At 32.4% G+C, this 15,693-nt stretch overlaps 1 protein-coding gene across 1 annotated transcript in view; it reads left to right on the top strand.

Moving 5' to 3' along the window:
• The window catches only part of STT3B (STT3 oligosaccharyltransferase complex catalytic subunit B), a 94,982-nt gene that overhangs the window by 64,998 nt on the left and 14,291 nt on the right, over positions 1–15,693 (top strand). Inside the window, exons 6-9 of the mRNA XM_032321270.1 lie at positions 9,945–10,043; positions 11,623–11,769; positions 12,688–12,736; positions 14,105–14,259. Of these exons, the coding sequence (XP_032177161.1) occupies positions 9,945–10,043; positions 11,623–11,769; positions 12,688–12,736; positions 14,105–14,259 (450 nt within the window). The remainder of the gene's footprint in view (positions 1–9,944; positions 10,044–11,622; positions 11,770–12,687; positions 12,737–14,104; positions 14,260–15,693) is intronic.

Below are 15,693 nucleotides of genomic sequence, written 5' to 3'. Positions count from 1 at the left end.
ATTGTCTGTTTTAGTGAAGTCATTTGGGTAAGGAGAATAACAATCACATTTTTTGTAACAGAATTACTTTTTATATCCACAGTGTATTTTTATGGTAATATTTACTGGTGGAAACATCCTATAATGAGTTAAGTATTATAGACATACTACATACTTTAGTTCTGAACAAATTATCCTAGGATTGTAGAGTTTGTGAGTGAAGAAAGGTAATCCTGCTACTGAGTTCATTAAAATTAAAACCAGATGGGCGCCTGGCTGGCTCGTTCCATGGAGCATGTAACTCTTGACCTCGGGGTCGTGAATTCAAGCCCCACATTAGGGATAGAGCTTACTTTAAAAAAAAACAACAACAACAAAATTTTTTTTAAAGACTTTATTTATTTGACAGAGCACAAGCAGAGGGAGCAGCAGGCAGAGGGACAAGAAGCAGGCTCCCCACTGAGAAGGGAGCCTGATGAGGGACTTGATCCCAGGACCCCAAGACCATGACCCAAGCCAAAGGCAGATGCTTAACCGACTGAGCCACCCAGGTGCCCCCCCCCTCAATTTTTTTGATTAAAAAGTAAAACCAGGGATGCCTGGTGGCTCACTTCATTGGGTCATGATCCCTGGGTCCTGGGATCGAGTCCTACCTACATCAGGCTCCTTGCATGGGGTCTGCTTCTCCCTCTGCCTCCCATTCCCCCTGGTTGTGCTCTCTCTCTCTGCAAATAAATAAAATCTTTAAAAAATAAAATAAAAAGTAAAACCAAAAATGGTAGAACCATAAATTTTAGGCATCATATTATGCTTGGCATATATAAACAACGCATACGCTAAATATCAGAAGAACTTAAAAGAAAAATTGCATGTAAAAATTCTAGGAGACAAAAGCTGGAAGCACTAGAATTTAGTTTGTCTAATTTTACCCTAGGAAATTTAAGCAAATTGGTTCACTAGAGAATTAAATGTTTAATAGATACTAAGTTTTGTGCTAGCCATTAAGATGCACAGATGATCAAAAGATGGTCCTTTTCTAGGGAGCTTATATTATACAGCATAATTTCATTATTACAGTGTAATTCTAGCATATGAACAAAATGGAAATGAGAAGGAGTTTTAACTTTTGAGTTTCAGGAAAGTCTTAACCTTGTTAGGCTTTCTAATTGACTATGTCCTTCTGAAAGTTTTAGAGGTAAATCTTGATCTTGAGAGGAGGAAATAATATGGGAAACAGACTTACCGAGAGTTTGTGATGATGTAACTATAAATGAGAGGTGCCGTATCAGGGTAAGAGTATGAACTGCAAAGCCAAATTAACAGGATTCAATTCCTGGTCTAGTCACTTACTAGTGGTACAACTTTGGGCAGATTACTTAATTTCTTTATGCTTTAATGTCCTCACGCAAACAAATGGAGATAATGATTCCCACCTTGCAGAATTTTAAGATTAAATGAAAAGTGCTATTTAAGTGTTTGCCTCTGCTCTTGATATTTAAATTTATGAAGGAATAACTAGACAGGAAGAAAGAGTTCCAGAGGCTGAGAGGTGATTATAAAGACTGAGGCTATCTAAAGTTTTTTTTTTGTTTTTGTTTTTGTTTTTTTAGTGTAAATACACTTTCACTACAGCTATTTCTGATTATGAGAAAAATAACAGAGAAATAACATCGGTGTGTTAGATAAAATACCAAATAGCAACTAAAACACATTAATAGAGTGGTATGCTTATTTTTATTTATAATTTTAAAATTTAAGATAATATTGTATGTAACTGAGAAAGTCAAATATTACTACAAAGCTTATAAGCAAAATCAGGGTTTTTTCCACGTTTTCCTTAATTGGCTCACTCCCTAAATTCTTAAGTTGAGACAACCACTTTCAGTTCTTTCAGTTGTTTCTTTGGGTTTTTACCACTAATAAGCTTCTAAGGATTCTGGTCATCAGTCCAACATGTAGGGGTGGTTTTCCGACACCATCAAACAGTTCTCTGATACTAGCTGAGTATCATAACACTCAACTCAATTCTGATACTGTCTATCCTTAGGTAGCGTCAGATGTCACAGGTTAAGGGTTTAGTCCCACAAGACTAGCCACTCTGCTTTATATGCCAGTCACAAGTCCAGGTTGTTACTTGTGCTTTTGACCATATGGCTGTAAATCATAGGTTCCCATGATCCCCTCCTTGGTTTGATTAATTTACTAGGGTAATTATAAGATTGCAGATTTATTATAAAAGGACGTAATTCAGGAACAGCCAGATGGAAGAGATGTATTGGGCCAGGTATGGGGAATGCCAGGCACTCCACTTTCCCCAGATGTCCACTTATTCAACCTGAAGTTTTTGGAACCCTGTCCTTTTGAAGTTTTATGGAGGCTTCATTACGTAGTCATGATTGATTAAACCATTGGCCATTTGAATTTAATCTTTAACCTTTCACCCATACCTGGAGGTCAAGGGGTTGGGATTGAAATTCTGATCCACTAATGATGTGGTTGGTTCCCTTTGACAGCCAGCCTTTATCCTTAGGTGAGATGCAAAAGTCATCCAGTAACATAATAAAAAACACCTTAATCATTCTCATCACTGAGCAAATTCCAGGTGTTTTGGGGCTCTGTGCCAGGAACACTGGATCAAGACCAAATATATATTTCTTATAAAACATAGCAGCACAACTTGAAACTCCTCTATTTCTTGATTTTTATTTTCCAATTTTAGATGCCATCTGTTGATCATCTATTATTTCTACCCAGATTTAGCTGCCATCCATTAATTTCTGCTTAGACACAAATATACTTTCCTATCTCTGCTCCTGAATGCGTTCTTGTTAAAAATAAAAGCTGATGTCTGCTATAGGAAAGACTACCAATTTTATTTTTTTAAACATGTAGAATTCTTTGTTTTGGTAATGTCCTTTGAAAAACACTATGACAGGCTTTAATTTTGTTGGCTTGAGATCAGAAACACCTCCCATTTGTTCATATGAAGTTTAATAGGTGAAGAATTTATGATATTGACTCTTTGTTATTTGTACTAATACTTACCTTTATTAACATTTCCCATTCTAAAGCCTTGGGTTGTCTGCTGGAAAGAGGAATTAGGAGTATTGTGAATTAACAAAAACTATAGGGCAATAGCATACTGAGGTAGATGCATGGGGGTAATTGATGAAATAGAAGAGAAGTGACATTCCTCGTCTTGCACATAACTTCTATTGTCTTGCAAAGTAATTTTCCCAAGAAATTAGAGTTACCTTCATTTTATAGTTAAATAAATGAAAACCCAGAAAAGAAAAAAATTATACCTAAACAAAGAATAGTTTTTTCTAAAATGATGTTTCTAAATCAGCTGAGAATTCGAAAAACAACATAAGAATTATATTTCTTATACAGAAATGTATTTTTTTTTAATTGCCAATACCATTTTATGGGCTAGAAATGCTAAATAGCAAAGTGGTGTCCTTGCCTTTTGTGCTGATACTCAGTTATAGGTAATAGAATGTCTTTAAAAACCGACTCTAAATAGTAACTTATTACAAAATGACTCCTAAAAGGGATTCAGTATATAAATAAACTAAAATCATTTTGATAGTTTAGATCTGAGATATTGAAATAATAAAAGGTTATACATTTTTATATTTGTGGCTGATAAATTTTTACCACATGAAAGATTACATTTATAGCCTATAAATAGATTTTTATAAGGATTGAATATGTCCATATAACACTAAAGCATAATTTTCCCATGCTATCTAGAATGTTCAATTTATCAGTGATTTTTTTATCTTGCATTAATTGGTTTGCCTCTCTTCTTTATTGTACCTTCAAGGGAACATAAGCCAAGAGCAGACAGACAAATAGGGACTATCATAATTGCCCCATCCCCCTAAATTTTTATATGAAGTTTTCATTTTAAAGTTAGAAATTGCAATATTAGTTCCATAAAGTGAGTTTTCCAGATGGTGTCCTGTAGTAGGCATTGAAACTAATTATTGGGGGAAAGAAATGGGAAAATTCTTCTTAGACTAGTATATAATATTTAAGGATTCCTTTTACAACTTTCTCAGTGGGTACTTTAAAGTTTATTTGGGGGGAAAATTTTATACCTACATCTGCACTTGAAGATGCTTCTGCCATCCATATTGTTAATATGACTCAGTATTTAGTTTTCAAAGGATTAGTCTTTTACTGTCTTCTTGTTTTAAGACCTAGGATATATAGAACAAGAGTCTTACCTATGATTTAGCTGTAATTATTAGCTTAATCCAAAAAGTTTCTTCAGTGAATAGAAACAATGAATGTTCATGTTCTACAAACTGTACGGAAGCAGTAAATCATTTCATACTCTTATCTAGAAGAATAGATACTAGATTTCCTTTAAGGATCTGTTCTTACTGAATTTTGTTTCACAGTCCAGAAAATTTTTGTTTGTGTAGTATAAATTTACAGAGTCTTAGTCATATTAGTTAAATAAATTTAGAAACCTAGTTAGTGATAGTAATTGACATTATGAAAGAGCTACATTAAGAAGAACTTAAATTGCTTAGTTTTTTAGTAATAACATTGAATCTGCATGGTTTAAATTCTTTATTTTACTTAGTTTATGAGTGAATTAAGGTTACTGATATTTGTCTATTACTGCTTCTTTGCATATTAAGTTTAGTAACTAATCTTAGCTTTAAAGGAGTTAATTATTTATCTAGGAACGTTATCTGATACTTTTACATTATGTAAAAATTATATATATTTCATGAGTTCTTCATATAGTCTTTAAAAACACACTTTATATTTTAATGTACTTAGGTAACTTATTAACCATTGGCAGAAGTTAAATGCGTAATGTTTTCACATGACAGAAATAAAACTCAAACTCAGATATATGTTTGTTTATTTTCTCCTGTACTATCCTTGGTGTTATTTTAGGTATCAATATGAAATACATATGCTATTCTTAAAAGTTATATTGGATGTCTCTCTGTCAAGTGTTTTGAACAAGTCATTGCTGCTTTTTTGCAAATCGATCTTATAAAGTATCTGTTTCAAAGGTTCATTCTCGGGGCACCTGAGTGGTTCAGTCAGTTAAGCTTCTGCCTTCAGTTCAGGTCATTAATTGCAGGGTCCTGGGATCAAGCCCCATGTCAGGCTCCCTGCTCAGTTGGGAGCCTGCTCTTCCCTCTCCCTCTCTCTCCTGGCTCCGCTGGTGCTCTCACTCACTCTCTCAATCTCTAATGTCTGTCTCTATCGCAAATAAATAAAATCTTAAAAAAAAAAGAAAGAAAAACAACTACAAAGATCCATTCTCTACATAGTTAATGATGAGCAGCATCTTTGGAAAAGAGAAATTATTTTCCTTATTATATATGTCTGTTAATCATTAAGAATTCATATTTTTATGGGTTTTTTTTCAGTTCTAAGCTTTAATTCATATCTCGTAAGTTTCTTACCATTCTTCATCCTGCTTATTTACCCAGGATTCACAGTAATCAAGTAATAAAATATCTTTATTAAAAGGCTTCAATAGTTTTATAGTCCTTTAATCATATTTGTTAATAAAGCAAAATTGGTTGGATACTCAAATATTTCCCCATGGTGTTTCTTTTGGTTAATACTGTTTTGGTTGAGAGAGAAGCAGAATGGCAAAGGAATATTTAGTTAGACCTTTCCATTAAATATCAAACAGGAAATGAGGGAACTCAGAAATGCTAAGGTGATTTAATGGTGGATCATAGTTATTGGAAATCCAATATTCGCGAAAGCTTTTCCAACTTTAAATAAAAGGAAGTACAGCAGTATTTTATAAGTCTAAAGAGTACCATTGACTTAAGTCTTTGCTTTGTTAGGGAGATGGTACTTAAAGGTTAGTTTGGGGAACAACAGGGTCTTCTTGAAAACTTAAAATTTTAATGGAGCTTGAATCAGAAGTTTCAGTACCTTTGTTTTATAGAACAACTCATCTGTGTGCCTTAAGTAAAGTAGTTTTCTATATAATTTTGTCCCTATCCCATACATACCCTTAGATAAAGAATAAATCAAGTATTTTAACAGTAAAAGATATTTAGGCTCTGTTTAAAAGATTAGCATTTGACCCAAGTCAGAGAGATTTTCTTTGACTGGAAATAATCAAACAGAATAGTATACCTTGTAGATACCTAATGACAATTTTTTCTGGAATTCTTCGAGCACATTGGGAATATCATATGCAGTAGTGAATGCCAGTAACTGTGCTTCCACAGGATGGCAGTGTGGTAACATTTTCATGATGTAATAAATGATTTACAACATTATTGGCATTGTGCATTTTCTTAGAGTTCACTACTTTGATGGTATGCTTTGTTCTTCTGGTTCAAAGGGTAAGAGAAGTAGGTTAGCATGGATGGATAGAAAGTTGTGATAGATATGGATAGTAAGTTATTTGGACAAGTTTCCTTAGAAAGTTCATGGGAAGAATTAGTGGGGAATGATTGCTATCTGTGGGTTTGTGTTGTTGTGGTCTTCTAAGAACATTAGAGGATGATGGAGATGGTGTCCACTGTCTTTTCAGTGGTGATGGCAAGAAGAGGTCTCTCCCTCCTTGAAGTTTTTATAGAGCCAGGGTTTTTTCATTGATGTGCTTCATTGTATTATAGTTATGTACATCTCTGATTTTCCCAATTAGATACCTAACTCTTAGAGGATGGAGTTGATCTTAATATAGAATGCCTTGACCATAATGACATAAAGTTTTATATTTTAATTAATTAATTAGGTAATTTTTAAACACAGTGTTAGATGCTATTGTACAAAGTATCTATTGTACAAAGCAACAAAATATGTTTTCACTTTAGTGAAAATTTTATTTATTTTTAAGAATTGAGAGTCACTTCACTATTTCTTTCTACCGAAGTATATCTAGTTCTTCTATGTCTTAAAACATGGCTTTGTAAATGGAACTTAAAATGAGGTACAGAAATGTGTATTTAATTTTACAGAGTCAAGGAGAAGGACAATATTAAACAATTTGAGTTTGTGATATTTTATATTACCTGGCAAGTAATCCTGACTTTTTTTTAATGGAAATACTTGTCTTTTTAATAAAAAATTCTGTGAGGAGGAACATATATCCCACTATGTAAACATCACAGGATCAGTGATCCAACAAATACAAAAATAGAGAAAACATGAATCCAGTTCTCTTAGAAGAAAATGCTGCTCTTTGGATTATTGTATATATCATTTACCAGCTTTGTATCACTTGCATATCTAATATAGATAAAGGCATTCGAAGGCAAAATATTGTTGAACTTATCTCTTTCTGTTTATTCAGTTTTATTTGGCATTAACCAATGTTTACAAAGTAATACAAATAAAAGTCCCACCTGGTCTTTTGATGTTTTCTGAGATTGAGGTTCTTTTTCTTGAACAACTCCATCACTCTTATTAAATAGCTTGAATTCTAGTGTATCTTGTTTCTATACGAAGAGTTTTTTTTCTTTACCAATGACAGTGTCTGTGGATTTGCATAAAACCACTGAGTTGAGACTATTATGAGGTTTATTCTTCTTTTTGAATAAGTCTGGAAATGAACTTGAGCAGATCCCTGAGAGGAAACTTGGATAGTTCCCAAGCATGAGGTTGCTTATGCTTTTACATTGCCAAGCATAGTAATAGTCCAGTTTGAAGAGAGAGAGTATGAATTTGGATATGTTTATGTGTGCTCACCATACCTTTTAGTAATTATTTCTGGAAAATGTGACTTAAAGAAGTAAATGGGCTAGAGACTTTCTACTTTTTTTTTTTTTTCCTAAAACAAAAAACATACTACCTTGCAAATTAAAACCATAGAGACAAATGAAGATTTGTGTTTATCTGTACTGGGATGGGGGGAATGGGGAGCACCTGCTTAATGAGTGTGGGGGTTTTTTGGGGGGTAATGAGAACATTTTGGGACAAGAGAGCCATTTGTGTATGTACTAAATACCTCTAAAATACTCACTTTTAAATGATTGTACATAAATATCACCTCAAGTTTTTAAAAAAGATTTTATTTTTTTATTCATCATGTGCCATTTACCATATTTAATCCAGATTCTATGATAGTATTAAAACATTCAGTGTTCATTAGTGTTTATAAGAAAGAGAAGTCTAGCCTAAGAGGTGAAGATGTTATTCGGACATAAGTAGACTTAACTATAATTAAAATATGTAAATGACATAAGGTTTTCCCAGGCCTGGCCTTTCTAGTTGTGCCTTTGTGTGTTCAGTATTTGTCTAAGGTTTGATTTCTCAGTAGTAAGTGTCTAATAAAAGGCCTGTTGGTCATAGAATCTTAGGTTATTATTGTTGGGTAGGGGTGATCTACAAATCTTTTTGTCCATACCCCTCATTCTGTAGTGAGAAAATTGAAAATTTTTTAAGTAGTTGTTCAAGATCAAGATCACTTATTAACATTTTTTTCTGATTCTGCCCCAGTGACTCTGCCATGGCCTATACACAGCACTGATAGAAACATGCTGATAAAAAATAAATAAATAAATAAATAAATATTTTAAAAAAAGAAACATGCTGATACTAGAAATCCCATTAACCAAATTGATTGACAGTTTAAGTCACTTAATATAGAAATTCTGGTTCACTTACCTTTTGTCCATTTGTGTTCAGGTACCTCACTGAGGGTAATTCCTTCCATCATTAATATCCCTGGAATGTGCATTATTAGGTGGACTACTTTTGTAGTCTCCTAGACAACCGGTTCTCCATTATTGAGCGTATTGGAAACTTTCTTCACATACACTGGTCCTTCCTATTAAATGTACTTGAGCTTCTTACCTTTTCCTAACACTATAGTCATCTCTTATCATACAGATTGGGAGACAGCTTAACATCTGAACCATTAGCCCACGGTTTACCTTCCATAAATGGGTTTCTTTTGAAACCAAGTAAACATTCTTTCTCAGCTAAACTGGAGGAAAGAGAAGTGTATGCTGAATGCTGAATAGTGTAGAATTTGGATACACTTTTAACAGTTCTCTTCCGAACTACACCCACAGTCTTTTTTCCTAATAGAATAGTTTATTTGCCAAGAGCTATGGACTATGTTTCATAAAATGATGTAAATAAGCTTCCATTATAAATAGAATAATTTTCATATTGACTTACTTCAGTTGGGTTTTATCTTCATTTCTAAATAACTTCCGATTATAATGATTCCCAATTCTAACTTCTCTGTAATGAACTTAATCAAAATAGTGATCTGCGAACACCTAAATGCAAAACAAGTTATTATACAAATTCTAATCCCTCCCCATTTCCCTACATTTATGTTGATATAAGCCAAGAATATTATAGTATGCTCAATGCCAAGAGCAAATGGTTTTCCTTTATTAGACCCTAGTAAATTCAGAAACTAGTCTGTTCAATGGCTTGACTTTTGTATATTTAGTCCTTTTCTTCTTCTATGACAGAAAACTTAGTGGACAGACATGGGAGGGTTTTTTTGTTTCTCACTGAGAGGTACTGTACAAAGTGTTAGACTATAAAAAGGATGTGGAAAACTTGAGAGTTTTGAGATGATAGCAGCTGTTTGTATATGATGAGGATCAGTATTCTTTAGGTCATGCTTCAGAGTAATGCCAGTAGGAATAGCTTTTAATTAGTTATATAGCTTCTGAGGTATGTCAGTTATTATTGATAGATTGAAAACTTGATTCCATTTTAGGAAAAGGAAAGCAGCACCAGTCTCCTAAACTGTTCTAAATGATATTTTGCAAAGTAAAGTACTTTAAAGATTGGTAGAAAGAATTTTCATGATTTATAATATGCAATTAACTAGCAATTATATATCAAATAGAGCAGTCATTTCAAGATTCTGTTCTTAAAATAAGGTTCATTAAAACTTTGCTAAAAATATGAGCTATTTGTATACATTTATGTTTGAAGTACTTAATGGTAGTAGTAAATTATCCTTGTTTCCTATTTTGTCTTTATAGCATATAGCACTTTCTACATTGTGGGTTTAATATTATCCATGCAGATACCCTTTGTGGGATTCCAGCCAATCAGGACAAGTGAACACATGGCAGCTGCTGGTATGAAAAAATATCTGTTTTTCTTTTTCTAAAGAATATATGAATGCGTAACCAGCCAGTCTTCAAGGGAATTGTTATTTTCATTTTCTTTTTGTTTTTAATTTTCATCTTACTGGTTTTAAAACATTGCCGCTATAAAATATGAAGTCATAGCTTTTTTTTTTTTTTTTTTTTTTACTTTCTGATACTGTGTTCCCAAATGTGCCTATTTTCCCAGCTACTGTTGTTTTGAAAAGGGAAAATATTCCTTTTTTACACAATCCATGTTATTTGCAAACACTAAATAACATACGCTTGGTTTAAGCAAATATTAAATAGTGTATCTGTACACTGAGTTTCTGCATTTCAGCAAATTTAGACGGAACATTTTATTTTTATGTCCCTTTCATTTCCCTAAAATATTTTATCTACTAACTGAAATTAATGGCTTTTATATTGATTATGAAATAATATAATTCCTTTCCATATGAGTAGACTATTTTGCCATTATTAGTCTAGGTCACAATTAACAAGATAATGGGAGACCTTTGAATAAAACTTTAACAAAGATTCTTAACACAAGATCCATGACACCCACAGGAAGTCTGCAGGTAGTAATTTTATTTGTAGCATTTTATAAATATTAGTATGTATAACTCTGATATGGTATTCCATAACTATTATCAGATTCTAAGTTAGAATCTTGAACTCCCCCCATAAAAAAGTTAAGAACCCGCACCTTACTGTTACATAGCACTTTATGAATACTTTTACTTACATTTCTAATTTGATATTATAAAATTACCAAGTGATTTTATATGCGAGAAATGTATATCCAGTTTTGAGTAATGTGTATGAAGATACACAGTCACCTAAAAACTTCAGTTGTATGGGTTATTATATTTTTGTTTATATTATGTTTGTTATATGGGTTATTATATTTTCTAAAGTCTAAATCTTTGATTATACTTTTTCATTCTAAAATGGTTAAAATTCTAAAAAATCAAATTTTTAAAAGAAAAATCAGTATGCCATATAGATTTAGGATTCTCTCATGTCTTTTAGTTTTACACCTAGTGCTTTTGTATCATGTTTGGTATATTTTAACAAAAAATACTTTTTGCTGTTACTGCTCTAATTTAGCATTCACCCTTATATTCAATAATTTAGAGTCTTATATAAGTGTGTAACTAAGATCACATCCTATCACTCAATCATAGAGTAACTATCAGGATTCTCCTGATACAAGTCATTTGTATCCTTGAGTAAATCTTAGGTCTCTTCTTGTAATGACAGTTCTACTTTTTTTATCCCTAGAAACCAGAAAACAGATCACTAAAATATGGGACAAGGGAAGAATGTAATGTGATAAATAGGATGTAGTTATTGAAATGAGATTTTTTCATATCTGGTCCATATGTGGGGATTCTGATCATTTTTAAAAATATATGGTAATTTCTTTGACAAAGGAAATGTTGGTTAGATGAAATCACTAGTCTTTGATATGTTTGATACAGGGTATTCGAAGAAGCTCTTTAAATTTAAGTATCTTTGGAAAAGTACTTTGTTGATTATTTATATCGCCCTTTTCTTTAATTAGGTGTTTTTGCATTGCTGCAAGCTTATGCTTTCTTGCAGTATCTGAGAGACCGATTAACAAAACAAGAGTTCCAGACCCTTTTCTTTTTGGGTGTGTCACTAGCTGCAGGTGCTGTGTTCCTTAGTGTCATCTATTTGACTTATACAGGTAGGTGTCATCACCTGTAGATTGTGAATCTTGTCTTTAGATTATTCAAAAAGGTAATTATTTTACAAATTTGGTACATTTTCTTTTTATCCTACTAGGTTAAATACTGTGGTTGTATTCCTTACAAACAATATGAAAATAATAATCAGAGGTTCTAAAATCTGAATAGCACTACAAATTGTGATTATTTTTTTTTTAAACTGTATCTTAATTTTAGTTTTTCAGTCCCAAATAAATATACTTTCAAGCATCCTTCTCTTGATAGTTGAATAGCCCCAAAGTATATAAAATTCAGTTTCCATAGTTACCTACGATAAGCTTGCCCTACTCTGTATGCATACACTCTTTCTCTTTCCAACTTTTAAACACTCAACCAAATCCGTTTCCATCTGCGTCTAGATTCCAACTGACTTTCTAATCCTGTCTTCAATAGTGTCTGGAAACAAATCAGATTTCTCTCTAAAGGTCAAATTAATATACTAGCCTAGCTCAAAATCAAGGATTAATTGACAAGAGTGAAGGCAAGAATGTTTAAAATCATTTTTGCACTTTATTTAAATTTGGATTAGATACTGGATTAGATAATTTAGACATCTTTCCCCTTTGTAAATTATCAAATGTTATCTTAATGTCTTAGCTTTATTTTACTAGTGAACTGGAAGTTTAAAGAAGAATGGGAAAACTTCCTATAATTTTATCTGTCAACTTGTATTTCTCTGGAAATGTGATCTCCATAGATACTTGTTTTTATGTGATTACTAACCTTACTTTATCTGACTGCCAGGTGTATGAAATATGTTGTCACCTACAAAAGAAAACTGAAATTCTTTTAATAGTAATTTACATTAGTTCCATAACAATCAGTTAACATAAACAATAAAAAGGCAGATTGATTTCCTCTACATTTTTTCTTCCAAGGTTACATTGCACCATGGAGTGGCAGGTTTTACTCATTGTGGGACACTGGGTAAGTGCAGATAAGTTATTTGTCCTAATATTATTTTAAAATACCTTTTTCCTCTGTTGCTACATTATAGTATCTCTGTCAGTACAGAAATGGGCAACATTTCTGAAGTACCTAGCATATGCTAGTTTAATAAATGTTGAATCATCCTTTGGAATTTATCTTTGTTTAAAATTTCTGTTTAGAGTGCACCTGTAGTATGATATATGTAAGTCATACCTTTCTGTTCTACATGGTCAGCTCCTTATTTTAGTTCTCTTTGTCAAAACACTGCAGGTAACATTTGTGCCCTTTTAATAATTGATTTTTAACCATTCTGTCTTTTAGTAGTACTTAATTTTTAATTCATAAGGTTCTGTGTTATAAACACATAGTTTTTCTGTAGTTTTTCTAATGCCACATTATCTAAGTTCCTTGATATTTTTAGTCTATCAAATACATTAGAGGATATTGTGCATTTTTAAAGAGTGCTACTGTAAAATGAAATGATTAAAAATTTTAGTTTTAAATGAGACAACTAGTTCAATAAAACTTTTGTCCCTAAATGTTTTCCTGATGATAAGAATGTAATCTGTTGATGACAGTTTATCTCTCTTGCCTCTTCCCACTGTTTTTCTTCTTTCTTACTCCCTATGTGGCCCAGTAAACCTGCCAATAAACAACTTACTGATTGGGCCTGCTTGGTGTGATACCAAAAAGGCTCATGCCCAGGTCTAATTAAGAGCATAAGCGGTTTATGTATAAATGACTGAAGCTAGCATTTAGACACATATTTCAAGAGATCAGCCTGTGGATCACCAAAAAGTTTGAGGAAGAACCCTGGTCATAGACAGTTATTCTTATTAGGTTAAATAATTAGGTCAAATTTTTTAAGTCTTTCTTATTTAATTGACTATTTTGGAATCTCAGGGTATTTCAGGAACAATTTCTTCTCTCCTTTTGGTTTCCCTCACCTGCTTTTGTGCCATCTTGTTAAGAAAGGTATTGTGGCAATACAGTATCTTAGAGGATAAGGTATTTCTGCTAGTAATAAGTCTAAAAGATATGAAACTTGTTGATAACAAACGTAGGAAATGCTAATCAAAACTGCAGAAATTTCCTATTTGAACAAAGCTTTTGTATTAAAAGTCAGAGCCAGCACTTCTAGAACTGGCTTTTAGATAAGTCTTCCAATTTTAGGAGTGGCATATTGGTTTTTGGTTTACCAGTGTGGACCAGATTTATTTCCATCTGTAGGTTACATTGGAATATACTTTTAAGCAAGAAGGGATGGGTGATAGGAACCATATTTACAGTCAAAGGAAATTTCTTCATCTAAAAGAGACTCCTGTTTTATTTAATTTTAAACAATATTAACTTTTTAAATGCCAGGTATGCAAAAATACACATTCCAATTATTGCATCAGTGTCTGAACATCAACCTACGACTTGGGTATCTTTCTTCTTTGATCTACATATTCTTGTGTGTACCTTCCCAGCAGGCCTATGGTTCTGCATTAAAAATATCAACGATGAAAGAGTATTTGGTAAGAGATTTTTAATAAATACTTTGATTTGGAACAATTACTTTCTTTATTGAGATTATCACTTTAAAGTTTTATTTTTCTTTGCTTGAGTCTATGCATATTCAAGATAAATTTCCTCTCATTTTGCGGAAGTGTTTTGTGAAGCAAAATTCAGTTTGTATTATATATACTCATCAAAGTACTTTAAATTAACTTAGAGCAGTTACATAAAATTTTCATTTAACTGAGTATGTTTTCTGAGAAAATAATGTTACTTATAGTCTGTGACTGAGAATTGGAAATTATAACTCTTTTGACAACATAGTCTTTATTTTCTGAATTAGATATGTTTAAGTAGGAGGACGTTCACAGCAGCATCCATTGTCCAAATTTCAGTGTAAAGTCGTTTTGTAATGGAGTAGGAATCACTTTTAAGTTAACATCCTTTTCACTGATAAATTTATTTCCAACTAAGAAGGTGGTATTTTCAAACTATTTTAAAGCCAAATGTTTAAAATTTGACCTTCAAGATATAAGTAGACAAAATAAGCAGAAACTAAAGACCTTTACATGAATAAATCATCACAAGAAGTATCTGTTTAAATCTGAAACTTTATAAAGATTTGTAACATACACACTTGAACTTGTACAAGTATGATGTTTGAACCATGAGTGACACTCAGGTTACTATTCCAAAGTAAAGTCAGGAGAGAAAAATAGCACTTGCATGAGTTATGACCAAGGATGACATTCATTTTTGTCCTGTTTATATAGATCAGTGACTTTGGATAAGGTCTTATTAATATTCTGTCACTCAGAAGAACTTAAGTTTAAACATTTTCCCCCCTTATTAGTCAGCAGTCCCAGTCCCAGGTATATATCCAAGAGAAGTAAGTGTGTATATCCAACAAAGGACACGTTTAAGAATGTACATAACAACTTTATCCATTATAGCCCCTAATTAGAAACATTCCAAAGGTTATCAGCAGTAGAATAGATAAATAAATTCTGATGTACAGTGTAATACATGACAACATTTAATAAAAGAATAGCATGGGTAAATAAAAGAAACTAGTACAAAAGAGAACATTTTTATATAATTTCATTTTAAGAAGTTCAAGAATAAAGAAAAACAAATTAGTGCTTTAGAAGTTCAAATAGTGATTACCTTTTTTTATAGGGAGGAGGAAGGGCAGCTATTAACTGGGAAGAGGCATGTGGGTTCCTTCTAAGGGATATACACAAATGTTCTATATTTTGATATGGATAATAATTACATAGGTGTGCACATATGTTAAAAATTCATTAAGCTGTACACTTACGAATACAGTATAATAAAATCTATGGTTAGAAAAAACTTTAGTTTCAAATGATTTAAGAGCTCTGATGACCATTGAAAGTCATAGAGTCTTTAGCCAGAATTGGTGGAGCCTTCCCTGTGGTTAGCACATTATC

This window comes from Mustela erminea, chromosome 1 (assembly GCF_009829155.1).
Source record: "Mustela erminea isolate mMusErm1 chromosome 1, mMusErm1.Pri, whole genome shotgun sequence".
In the NCBI taxonomy this organism is placed as follows: Eukaryota; Metazoa; Chordata; class Mammalia; order Carnivora; family Mustelidae; genus Mustela; species Mustela erminea.
The sequence above is the reverse complement of the archived record's forward strand: the minus strand, read 5'-3'. Positions and strand labels throughout refer to the sequence as shown.